The 12,290-nt window shown below is 43.1% G+C and overlaps 3 protein-coding genes across 3 annotated transcripts in view; 2 read left to right on the top strand and 1 right to left on the bottom strand.

Moving 5' to 3' along the window:
- dennd4c (DENN/MADD domain containing 4C) overlaps window positions 1–5,877 on the bottom strand; it is a 66,065-nt gene extending 60,188 nt beyond the window's left edge. Inside the window, exon 1 of the mRNA XM_080452031.1 lies at window positions 5,591–5,877. The gene's annotated coding sequence lies outside the window, so the exon portion shown is untranslated. The remainder of the gene's footprint in view (window positions 1–5,590) is intronic.
- A 1,650-nt stretch (window positions 5,878–7,527) lies between these two features.
- LOC308101887 (general transcription factor IIF subunit 1-like) lies at window positions 7,528–9,072 on the top strand (the record flags this gene model as incomplete). Its single annotated transcript, XM_080451420.1, has 1 exon — window positions 7,528–9,072. One exon carries the CDS (start codon window positions 7,528–7,530, stop codon window positions 9,070–9,072), a length of 1,545 nt encoding a protein of 514 aa, XP_080307546.1.
- Window positions 9,073–11,151: 2,079 nt separating this feature from the next.
- Window positions 11,152–11,826, top strand: LOC308101421 (proteasome subunit beta type-6-like; the record flags this gene model as incomplete). Its single annotated transcript, XM_080450841.1, has 1 exon — window positions 11,152–11,826. The coding sequence occupies one exon, from the start codon at window positions 11,152–11,154 to the stop codon at window positions 11,824–11,826; it is 675 nt and encodes a 224-aa protein (XP_080306967.1).
- Between the last annotated feature and the right edge of the window lie 464 nt (window positions 11,827–12,290).

The following is a 12,290-nucleotide window of genomic DNA, read 5'->3' as shown; positions in this document are numbered from 1 at the left end:
AAGCTTCTTCCATTTGACAGAGTCAGGTTATAACTGCTCCCCCTCCGTGCTCCTCTGTGGGCAGCACTCAGCTGGGTGAAGCTGAAAACTGAAGTTCCCCCGTGGGATGTATATTGTATATAGGTATAAAAATGTTTAAATAACAGACATACAAGACTGTCATGCAAAAGGAGCAAAAATAGACGATCTACAAGCTTACAAAGGGTCGCATCGTGACGTGTTGTGAGCTTGTAGATCGGCTATTTTCAAAACATTTTTAAGGCAAATGTGAAAGTGGTTAAGTGTGTCTGAGGGTTTTATAAATATTTACCAAATGAAAAGTAGTTTGTGTGACTAAATAATAACTACACTGGATCCACATTGGCACAGAGGTTCTTTTTTTTTCATTTCCTGAAAAGTGGTTTTGGACATACGAGGTTTCCACTTGATAGCGACGATATCTAAATACACCTGAGCACAGTGAGCAATGTATCAACTTCAGACCATGAACTACAACTCACTGCTTTCAGGGCTGATGTGAATAAAAACAGACAGACGACGTGCTGCACTCTGGCACACACACACACACATGCAGTGGTGGAAAAAGTATTCAAATGTTTTACTTAAGTAAAAGTATCAATACTGCAACGTAGAAATACTCTGTTACAAGTAAAAGTCCGGAATTAAAAATTTACTTGAGAAAAAGTACAAAAGTATTGGTATCAAAATGTACTTAACGTATCAAAAGTAAAAGTACTAAAATGTTTGAAAATAGCAGATCTACAAGCTCACAATGCGACGTGTTGTGAGCTTGTAGATCGGCTGAGCTTGGCTGAGCTTGTAGATCGGCTGAGCTTGTAGATCGGCTATTTTCAAATAGCCTAGGTATAAAATAGGGCTAAAGTGGTTAATGTATGTTTCATAATATCATAATTTATATCTGAAAAGTAACTAGTAACTGACGTTTTCAAATAATTGTAGTGGAGTAAAAGTACAATATTTGCCTCTGAGATATAGTAGAGTAGAAGTAAAAGTATAGACAATTGGAAATACTCCAGTAAAGTCAAAGTACCTCAAAATTGTACTTAAGTACAGTACTTTACACCACTGCATACTGTATGTCCCTAATGGCCAGTTCCCCCAAGACATGGTCACTTCTTGTTCGTGGGAAATGCCCTTCCTTACAGTCCCTCTGTGTGAATTATTGGCCTTTCTCATTATACCCATAATGCTATGTGACTTTCTCCTAGGCAACCTGTGCAGAGTCCTTCAAACCGCCTGTTGCTCCTCCCTCGGCCAATCCACTTCCTTATTTCCAGGGTCACCTGACGAGAACCTCGGAGACTGGTGGTGGTGACAAAGTACAAGTTCAATGTACACAACGGAACAGTGCTGCCTGCTATGACCCACTTTATGCTGTGTACTCAGTGGTGGAAAGTAACTAAGTACATGTACTCAAGTACTGTACTTAAGTCAAATGTTTTGGTATTTTTTACTTTACTGGAGTATTTCCAATTTTCTGTACTTTTACTGCTACTCCACTACATCTCAGAGGCAAATATTATACTTTTACCTTTTGTATATTTTGATACCAATACTTTTGTACTTTTTACTCAAGTAAATTTTGATTACCGGACTTTTACTTGTAACAGTGTTTTTCTACATTGCAGTATAGATACTTTTACTTAAGTAAAACATTTGAGTACTTTTTCCACCACTGTGTGTACGCTGCTTAGTAGGAGGCTAAATTCACTACACTCTTTTCCAACAGGCCCTTTGACCACGTGAAGGTCAAGACATTTTACTATTTTACTACAGGGCATTTAACGTGCCAAAGCAGGTAAAGACCTGGCTTTTTGCAGCACACTTCTGGCTGTTCATGAGTGTCTGACGGTCTTAAAAAGCAAGATTAAAAGCTGAAAAAAGGGCTGCAACTACTATAAATTATGTTCCTAGCAATCATTCTATCACTATCCTTTTTTTTATTAACTGAATTATTTAAAAGTGTTTCTTTTGTAGTACAAAAAAATATATTAATATATGAAGGATTCGATTAACCACTTAAGCATTATTTTATACTTTGTCACACGAACGAGTCACACAAACATAGTGAAAATAGGAGATCTACAAGTTCACGCATCAACGCATCTATTTGTTTATTTTTAATTAACTTTGCCTATAATGACATGCCCAAAATAGGGATAAATTATTGATCGATTGTTTCATTAAATTATTGACTATTATCGATTAGTTTTGTTTTATAATCAATTAGTTCAATTAACTGTCACGCGTCCCTCACTCTCGTATAAAAACATGCATGTTGCTGCCCTATCTGTCAGGAATCTCCGTCCTCCTTGGCCTTGCTGGGGGACTTGTGCCATCGATGCCAAAAAAGACATGAAGGCACAGCGATGCTATGCATCCAGGGGTCATCGATATGACCGACGTGTCCGTACGCGGACAAATGTGTCCGCACTCCGCAGCAAATGTTTTCTTTTCTTTTTTACACACCATTATAATGTTCTTATTTTGATCATAATACCCAGTTACTGAATGTCAGTCTCCAGGTTTTCTTCAGAATATGTATGACACTAATTCACTATGACACATTATGAGTCCACTAGTACTAGTGGTTCTCAAACATTTTATTTGCAAGGACCCCCATAACTCTGAGAGTGGTTCCATTTGTACACTCTCAGAGTTACAGACCTGTTATAGTCATTCAGGGTTATCTCTTTATGCGTTTCTGGTAATATTTATTGTCCGCTCATCTTATATGTCCGTGGCAAAAATTGAATTTTGACAAAAATGTCCACCACAAGCCAACATGGCGACGACCCCTGCATGCATCACAACGCTGCGATGGAAAGCTGGTATTGTGAATGGCTCCTATACTGCGGCTGTCCTTAAAACTACCTACCGGCGGCTGGCCAACAGTCAAATGCTGAGGTGTAGATATGTGAGCACAGTCTGAACAGCACCTAGTTGGCAGACAGTGCATGCAATGGTATTATAATATACAGTGTTACAGACCGGCATGTCCTTCCTTTGTAAGGGTCATATAAATGCAGACACGGCACTTCTATAAGCAGTCTAGTCAGTCAGTGAGTGAGTGAATGAAAGCCACAATCTTTAGTAGTGCAGAGACGGAAGTCAGCCTCCCACACCGACATTTACTCAAGTACTGTACTTAAGTACAATTGTGAGGTATTTTTTACTTTACTGGAGTATTTCCAATTATCAATACTTTTACCTCTACTCCACTACATCTCAGAGGCAAATATTATACTTTTACTCCACTACAATTATTTGAAAACTTTTGTAATAATAGTCAAAATCTACAAAGTAACTAGTAACTAAACATACATTACCCACTTCAGTCCTATATACATTTTGGCTTCAAGCGACAAGGCAGAAATAAATGATTAGCTTATGTGTAAAAGTAAAGCCTGTATTAGGCCTGCATTTTCTTATCCATAGTTATTATTAAACAACTTATAAAGTAGTATTGTTGTCTGCAGGCTGCCAAAACCAAGAGAAATGTTGTTTCCCCTGAGTGTAATATGCTAAATAACACTAGCAGAGTATTTTGGGGGAAAGGCCAACATAGCAAGCTGCTAACATATTTCCAGTGGTGGAAAGTAATCACCAAGTACATTTACTCTAGTACTGTACTTGAGTCCAATTTTGAGGTATTTTTACTTTACTGGAGTATTTCCAATTTTCAGTACCTTGCCGCTCTACAAACTAAGTGAGCTTGTAGATCTGGTATTTTCAAACATTGTAGTACTTTTACTTTTGGTACTTTAAGTATATTTTGATGCGAATACTAATGTACTTTTACTCAAGTAACATTTTGAACACAGGCCTTTGACTTGTAACAGAGTATTTTTATATTGTGGTATTGCTACTTTTACTCAAAGTAACATATATGAGTACTTCCACCACTGGCTAAATAACACTAGCAGAGAGCATTGTGGTGAAAGGCCAACATTGCAAGCTGCTATATAACATAATTTCAATGGACAAAAGACACCTGTATTGTTTGTAAAGCCGAGCCCTTCTTATCAGCGGCCCTACGATGGGCGGGGGAAGAAGTATTACATTCCCAACTGTTGCATGCAGCCATTGCCAACAACTAGGTCACATTTCTTTCACCATTAAAAGACGGCGCTTCTGACTTCACTCTAGAACAGTGGTTCTCAAAGTGGGGTCCGGGGACCCCCAGGGGTCCTTGAGGGAGTTCCAGGGGGTACCCAGCTAAATGATGGATAGTTAGGAACCAAATAGACCCTTATGGTTCTGTAACTCAGAGAGTGTACAAATGGAACCGGTTCCATTTGTACACTCTCAGAGTTAAATTAACATTGATTTTACAATAGAAATTGGAGTCCCAGAGATAGAAATGCCATTCAATGGGGCTCCTTAGCCTAATGCATGTCAAACTGGGGGTCCTTGAAATTAAAATGGTTGAGAATCACTGCTAGAGCCGTACAAAATCTTCTCTTATGGGGTCATATCTGGTATATCTTTTCAAATGGGGGTCCGCGGGCTAATAAGTGTCAATTTGGGGGTCCTTGACATGAAAAAGTTTGAGAAGCAGTGGCACTGCTCTAGAACAGTGGTTCTCAAAGTGGGGTCCAGGGACTCTCGGGGTTCCCTTTAGGGGGGTCTAAATTGACCCTTGCAAGTCTGACAGATAGTGTACAAATGAAACCAAATGGAGGGTCCATTTGGTTCCATTTGTACACTGTCAGAGTTAAGGGGAGACCTTGAAATCGAGAAGTTTGAGATACACTGCTTTAGAACATAATAGATTTCCTACTCATCAGTCAACGTATCATTTATACCCAGTGGTGGAAAGTACTGAGTACATTTACTCAAGTACTGTAGGCTACTTCAGTACAATTTTGAGGTATTTTCTTTTACTTTACTGGAGTATTTCCAATTTTCAGTACATTTACTTCTACTCCACTATACATCTTGAGGCAAATATTGTACCTTTACTCCACTACAATTATTTGAAAACTTTAGTTATAGTTACTTTGTAGATTTGTATTATTATTACAAACCATACATTACCCACTTCAGCCCTATATACATTTCTGCCATTTGAAAATAGCAGATCTACAAGCTCACAATGCATAGATCTGCTATTTTCAAAAGATTTGTATACATTTGAAAACTTGTGAAATGGGACATTCTGCATAATGAGTACCTTCTACTTTTGGACCTTTAAGTACATTTCGATGCCAATACTTTAGTACTTTTACTCAAGTACATTTTGAATTCCAGACTTTTACTTGTAACAGACTTTTTCTACATTGCAGTATTGATACTTGTACTTAAAGTAAAACATGTGAGTACTTTTTCCACCACTGATCATTTACACCTCTTTCAGTAACAGTCTAGTCAACATATCAGCAAGTTGCAAGCAGCGCGAGCAAATGGTCGATCATCAGCCTATCGCAGATCATCAAGTTAACACTTCGATCAAAGTCAAACAACGTGAGAAAATCGAATTATCTAGTCGCTCAAACAAATCCCCACAACAAACTCCATTTGCTCTCGTCAACATGAAACTAACGAACTGCCGATCCGAGCCACTTACCAGCTGTTTACACCGCGGCGAGACTCGCCAATGTTGACATGTATGCAACTTGCTGTTTTAGATCCCCTCGATCTGTAATATCCCGTCGCTCTAATCCAAGAGAATCCAAAAGATCGATAAAAGATCACTGAAAACCCGCAGACATGTGTCTTCCTCCGATGTTCACTGGAAACTTTTGTTACCCTCTTGTTTCTTTTACACTCTCATCTGAAGTTTCCACCAGTAGAGACCAGCGACGCCATGTTTGTGTGTGTTTGGACCCGATGCTTTTTTTCAGTTCAGCTTTTTCTTTCTTGCGTTTTTTTTCCTCTCAGCCACCGACGGCAGCTTGAGGCACAACGGATCCGCCCAGAGCAGAGCACACACACACGCGCACGCGCACGCACACACGCACACTGTTCTTTATTCTCTGACGCCCCCTAAAGGCTGTTGTAGAAATCACACACAAGCCTTGCTCTTCATTCTCTCCCCTCCCATCCAGAGAAATTTGTGCAAGAAGGTGTTCTCCTTGGAGTGCAGATCTCTGCCAGGCCGGGTTGGCCAGGGCTGTGACCAGTGGCGGAGCGTCCGGGTAGGCCAGGTAGGCGGCCGCCTACGGGCCCGGGACTCCGGGGGCCCGGGCCGTCAGATCACATGGACCTTTATTTTATTAGAGTGGCGGCTCTCCGCGCCCGCCACTCAGCAACTTTCCCAGAGATTCACCAGCTTACATGGAACTGCAAATATATTCGAGGCACCCCAATACACTGTTGGAAGCTCACCCTAACCCTAAAACCAAAATAAAGTAACACAAAAACAAACACAATCCGCCCAAAACCCACACATTTTCGCCCGTGAGCGTGCGCTGCCCCGAGAATGAAACCAAGCCATTTTGATGCAGAAAATACTATAACGTTTCACGATTTGAGCTGGAGTCGAACTCCGGGCTAGCAACTTGGCAGACCGGCAGGTAACAGGCAACGCCAAGAAAACAAGCTCCCTTGGAGGAGCAAGTTATGGCCACGTCTCTCGCAAGTCTTATGAGTCATGTGCCAGTGACCATCAAACAGGGTTTTGATACTCCATACCTGTAGCGAACATTCAGAGCATACTTGCCAGCATTAGCCTTAAATGGACATCACTGCAAGGTAGACCGTGGCAGGATGCCCGGAAACCCAGATAGGGGGATAAATGACCTATTCAGTACCGACCTTTAGTGACCTATTCAATCTCAACCTTCCCATATATGGAGATCCCCATATATGGAGAGATCCAAGTCTGACATCAGAGACTTCTATATAGAGATAACTAACATACCTGGCTCTGACATTAGAGAACCCCTCCTGGAGACCCATATATGGAGACGACCGAAACATCAGACTGACATCATAGACCCTATCTTTGGGATAACTGACACCACTTGCTTCATAAACGGATATTATATACCATAATGACACTAGCACCTCGAGTTCAGTTCCATCGGCGACACCCGACGACATCAAATCCATCTAACCACCGATTCTCCGTCTCCCTAGCTGGCCAGGGGGCATATCCAACCCAGCCCATGAGCTTCACTGATTGGCCAACATTGCGTGATGTTTGTGCCGTTATACCAATATAAGTGGTCACACAGCAGAATAGACTAGAATAGTTCATTCTAACATGTGTTGTAGCTGTTCTGTGTGAAAACAGCTCAACTTCACATTATCTGTCACATCACAAATTGACAGGTGTAAAAGTGGGTGAAATTATTTTCTGTATAAGTCCCAACGATCTGCAGTTACACACATTTCTTATATACTGTAAATAGAGGAAAGAACAAAAGAAAAAGTCAGATAACAGGATTACAACCTTTATATATATATATATAATAAAGTTGAAGTTTCGTCTTTCAATCACGTCTACTGTTTGATACCTAGCAAGTAAGCTTTAGCGTGAACACAGATAAACATCCAGCCATGATGTCACTGGGGAGTGGGTGTAGCAGCTCCTCAGCTATTGATGAATACACTGTACGGGTCCCCAAGAACACCACTAAGAAGTATAATATCATGGCGTTCAACATGGGTGACAAAGTCAACTGTTCCACCTGGACACGGGCTCGCATGGAGCGAGACATGAGTGCTCGGCGGATGTATGGCGAAGAGGAAAGTAATGAAGGCGCGGCAGCAAGCGAGTTCGGTAAGAAGCAGCGGCAGGAGGCACGTCGAAAGAAGTATGGCATGGTGGCGCGCGAGTTCAAGACGGAGGACCAGCCCTGGATCCTCAAGGTTAACGGGAAGGCCGGCAAGAAGTTCAAAGGTCAAAAGAAGGGTGGCGTGACAGAGAACACCTCCTACTACATATTCACGCAGTGTCCCGACGGGGCCTTCGAGGCCTTCCCTGTCCATGGCTGGTACAACTTCGCACCACTGGCCAAACACCGCACGCTCACAGCAGAGGAAGCCGAGGAGGAGTGGGGAAGGAGGAACAAGGTGGTGAACCACTTCAACATCATGCTGCAGCGGCGCCTGCGGAAGACAGAGTGTGGTGATGATGAGGAAGAAGAGGGCGAAAAGAGCAACAAAAGAAAGAAGGGCGGCAGAGACGATCTGCAAATCCACGACCTGGAGGAGGACCTGGAACTAACCAGCAATGACAGTGACAGTAGCATGGGAGAAGACATGGAGGGCAGGTCCAAGGTGAAGAAAGCGAAGATGGGCAAAGGGAAGGCCAGTAAGAAGAGGAAGGGAAGCGACAATGAGGCCATGGAAGACAGCGACGATGGAGACTACGAGGGCGTGGAGGTCGACTACATGTCAGACGAAAGCAGTTCAGAGGAGGAGCCAGAGAAGGGGAAACCTAACAAAGGAGAGGACGTCCCCAAAGGAATCGATGAGACCTCCGAAAGCGAAGAAGAGAGTGAGGAGGAGAAGCAGATTGAAGAGGAAGGGAAAGAGGAGGAGGAGGAAGAGGAGGGAAAGAAGACTCCAGTCCAAGGAGAAAAGAAAGACAGTAACGGAGTGTCAGACAGCTCAGACGACAGTGACATCGAAGGATGGGCGGCGGCGGCTTCTGCTCTCTTCATGGTGAAGAAGCTCACGCCTCCCAAGTGCAGAGGCAGCCCCACTGGCAGTCGCCCTGGGACACCGCCCACAGACCCCGCCTCTACATCCAGTACGCTACATGTCACAGCCAGCAAGCTGGAGCAAGGTAAGAGCCAGCACCAGGGTGTTGTCACTGACACACCGGTTGCCAAGAAGCTGAAGATGGAACCCAACTGGCACACCCAGCCTGGCAGATCAACCCCTAACTCCAGTGATATGCAGCTGACGGAGGATGCGGTGCGCCGTTACCTGATCCGCAAGCCTATGACCACCAAGGACCTGCTGAAGAAGTTCCAAACGAAGCGCACTGGCCTGAGCAGCAAGCAGACGGTCAACACGCTGGCACATATCCTTAAGCGCCTCAACCCCGAGCGGAAGAATGTCAATGACAAAATGCTCTTGTACCTCACTGAGTGATCTGGGGGAAGTATGCAAGGTGGTGGGGTGTAGACGGGTTGAGAGGCAAAGAGTGACCCAGTGAGGAGGAAAGGAATAACGAGTGTGAGCTGATGTTAACCGCGCAATCACCAAGGCAATACTGGGTTTCATGTACATACATAGGTACATTATGTGTATGATGGGAGGACACAAATAAGGAAAAACGAAGAGGAATCCCTTAGTAGCAGTTATCAAACATGTAATTAAGCATGTAGTGCAACAGCAATGTGAAATTATTTTCCGCACACGTTCCGATTTGTAGTTTGACTAAACATGTAATTAACTAGCATGAAGTGCAACAACAATAATACATAATTATAGCTGTTGTGCAGCAATGGTCAGAAAAAGAAAGATGAAAAAAGTGTAGTACTTGAGTAAGTGTACTTATTTACTTTGCACCACTGCCTATACAGTAAGTGTTTTTCCTATACTAGCTGCTACGTGGCCCTCACCACCGATCCGACCGATACGGTCCCTTTTATGCCCATATATATGGGCATGCCCCTATTGTGCCCATATATGGAGTTATGGCACAGTCATAGTGGCATGAGCGTGATGACGTTCTGCTGAAAGATGACCACCTATTTGTATAATTGTTTTATTTGTATTGTTCTTCGGGAAAAGGAATCCGTCTTGCTTCAGAAGACAAGGCAGGCAAGGCAGTTTTATTTGTATAGTATATTTTAACAAGACAATTCAATGTGCTTTACACAGAACATCAAGCAAAGGAAAAACAATCATACATTGACATTAGGATGCATTAAACAAAATAACAGATACAGTTACAGTGCAGAAGAGAAAGAAAAAGAAAAAAAGAAAAGTAACTCTATCAGGCAGTGGCAAATAGAAAGGTCTTTTGTTGTGTTTTAAAAGGAATAAGAGTGGCAGAGTTTGTTCCAGATATGTGGTGCATAAAAACTAAATGCTGCTTCCCCACATTTAAGAAAGACAGAAACACTCTTTCACCACTTTCACTTTCACAATGTTTCAAAAGTAGCAAAATAAGCTGATCTACAAGCTCACCACGCATCGCATGAGCTTGTAGCTTGTAGATTGTCTAGTTTTGATACTTTTGCGCAACGCTCTTGAAAATCTTATGTTATATTTGATAAATAAAATGTGCATTACATTTGATAAATTAAATGTAAATTACATTTTGAGACAGTAAGAAAGATTTGGTCTCTGATAAAAGGGTTCCTCCCACAAAAGAATAATTCATTCATACCTCGAAATTAACAAATATTGATGGTTCTCAAAGTGGGGTCCGGAGACCCCCCATGGGTCCTTGAGGGGTTCCAGGGGGTTCCCAGCTAAATTAGATAATAAAGCACCAAAGTCATTTTTAGCCACTTTAAACTCTATCCAAAAGTTTCCTAGGGCATGGTGGGCATCACTTCCTGTCGATTTGATCAGGTATCAGGGATCAAATCGACAGGAAGTGAAGCCCACAATGCCCTAGGAAACTTGTGGATAAACATCGGCTCTTTCAAAATAGCAGATCTACAAGCCTGTAGATGGAATTTTATAACTTGTAATTTTGGATATTCTGTCCACTTGATTTGTTGCCAATAAACATCCACGCTTTACACAGGCGGCAAGCATCGGGTCCTGTATATGAAGCCAATAAGGAAGTCATTAAAACGCTGCTGTTTTCATAAATGGCCTAGAAGGTGCCACCACTATTTCCACTTATGCTGGTTGCAGAAGAATTAACCTCCCATTCAAGTGAATGGGTATTTGGCTGGACTTTACACTTGATTTTATTATCTTATTAAACATTGACATGAATACTTTATGCGTTCAGTCGCTAGTTTAAAGTCTTCTTTCAATTATCATATGCGTTTTTGTGATAAGTAGGGTATGCTTCTAGGGCTTCTACTTGCTCTATTAAGTGAACCATTCCTTCCTTACAATGCAGACTAACGGCAAGAGCCCCTGCACAAATCGAAGTTGTTATGGGCAACGGTTTAGTGTTGCGTGTGTCGTCAGATCAGAGGTATGTAAGGTCTTTTGGGATCTGAGTCTCCTCAGAAGTTAACAGGTCCTCCGGCGGTGAAAATGGAATTGTTTCAAGCTAATGTTTGCAATAACGACCTGGTACCCGACTGGACCGGGACGGAGGTCAGCACCGGCACGAGCATCATGGCTGTCGAATACGATGGCGGAGTCGTGATCGGTGCCGACTCCCGTACGACCACAGGGCCGTACATCGCTAACAGAGTGACGGACAAACTGACTCCCATCCACGACCGCATCTTCTGCTGCAGGTCCGGCTCTGCCGCCGACACGCAGGCCATCGCCGACGTGGTGGCTTATCAGCTGGGTTTTCATGGCATCGAAATGAACCAACCTCCGTTGGTGGAGACGGCAGCCAATCTGTTCCAAAGGACTTGCTACCGCTACAGAGAGGAACTGACCGCTGGGATCATAGTGGCAGGGTGGGACAAGAGGGGGGGACAGGTGTATTCTGTCCCCTTAGGGGGTATGATGGTGAGACAGCCCGTCTCTATCGGAGGAAGTGGGAGTACCTACATCTACGGCTTCATGGATTCTAACTACAAGTCTGGGATGAACAAGGAGCAATGTGTGCAGCTCACTGCCACCGCTCTGGCCCTGGCCATGGAGAGAGACGGGTCCAGTGGAGGGGTTATCAGGCTGGCGGCCATCTCAGAGAGCGGAGTGGAGAGACAGGTCCTGATGGGGGACCAGCTGCCCAAGTGTTCTACATACTGAACAGTGGTGCCAGATAGGGAATATTCAATTATTGTACCGGACGCTTAGCATTATGGTATTTGAAAGAAAACTATCGTACACATCCAAAAACTATAAATCACAGGTGTAAATGTAATTTCAGCTGAAAAAGCTTCAGAAAACTGGCCACTTTTTTTTTTAAAGATATTTTTTGGGGCTTGTTCTGCCTTATTGATAGGATAGTGGGCCGACAGGAAATGGGGAGAGATGGGGGTGACACAGCAAAGGTCGTCGGGATCGGGAGTCAAACTCGCGCTGCGCTGTCAAGCTGGATTACCAGCATATGTGGTATGCGCCTGGACCACTAGGCCAGCGGGTGCCCCATAGCATGGCCATTCTTCGTCTGAGTTGTTTAGGCTAAAACCTTTTGAAAAACAAAACACTTTAAGCAATCAGTGTTCCCTTAATTGTTTAGATCCCTCTGTGTATATATAAATATTTTCTAC

This window comes from Gymnoscopelus braueri (genome assembly GCF_963280865.1).
Source record: "Gymnoscopelus braueri genome assembly, chromosome: 15".
Taxonomy (NCBI): domain Eukaryota; kingdom Metazoa; phylum Chordata; class Actinopteri; order Myctophiformes; family Myctophidae; genus Gymnoscopelus; species Gymnoscopelus braueri.
The sequence above is the reverse complement of the archived record's forward strand: the minus strand, read 5'-3'. Positions and strand labels throughout refer to the sequence as shown.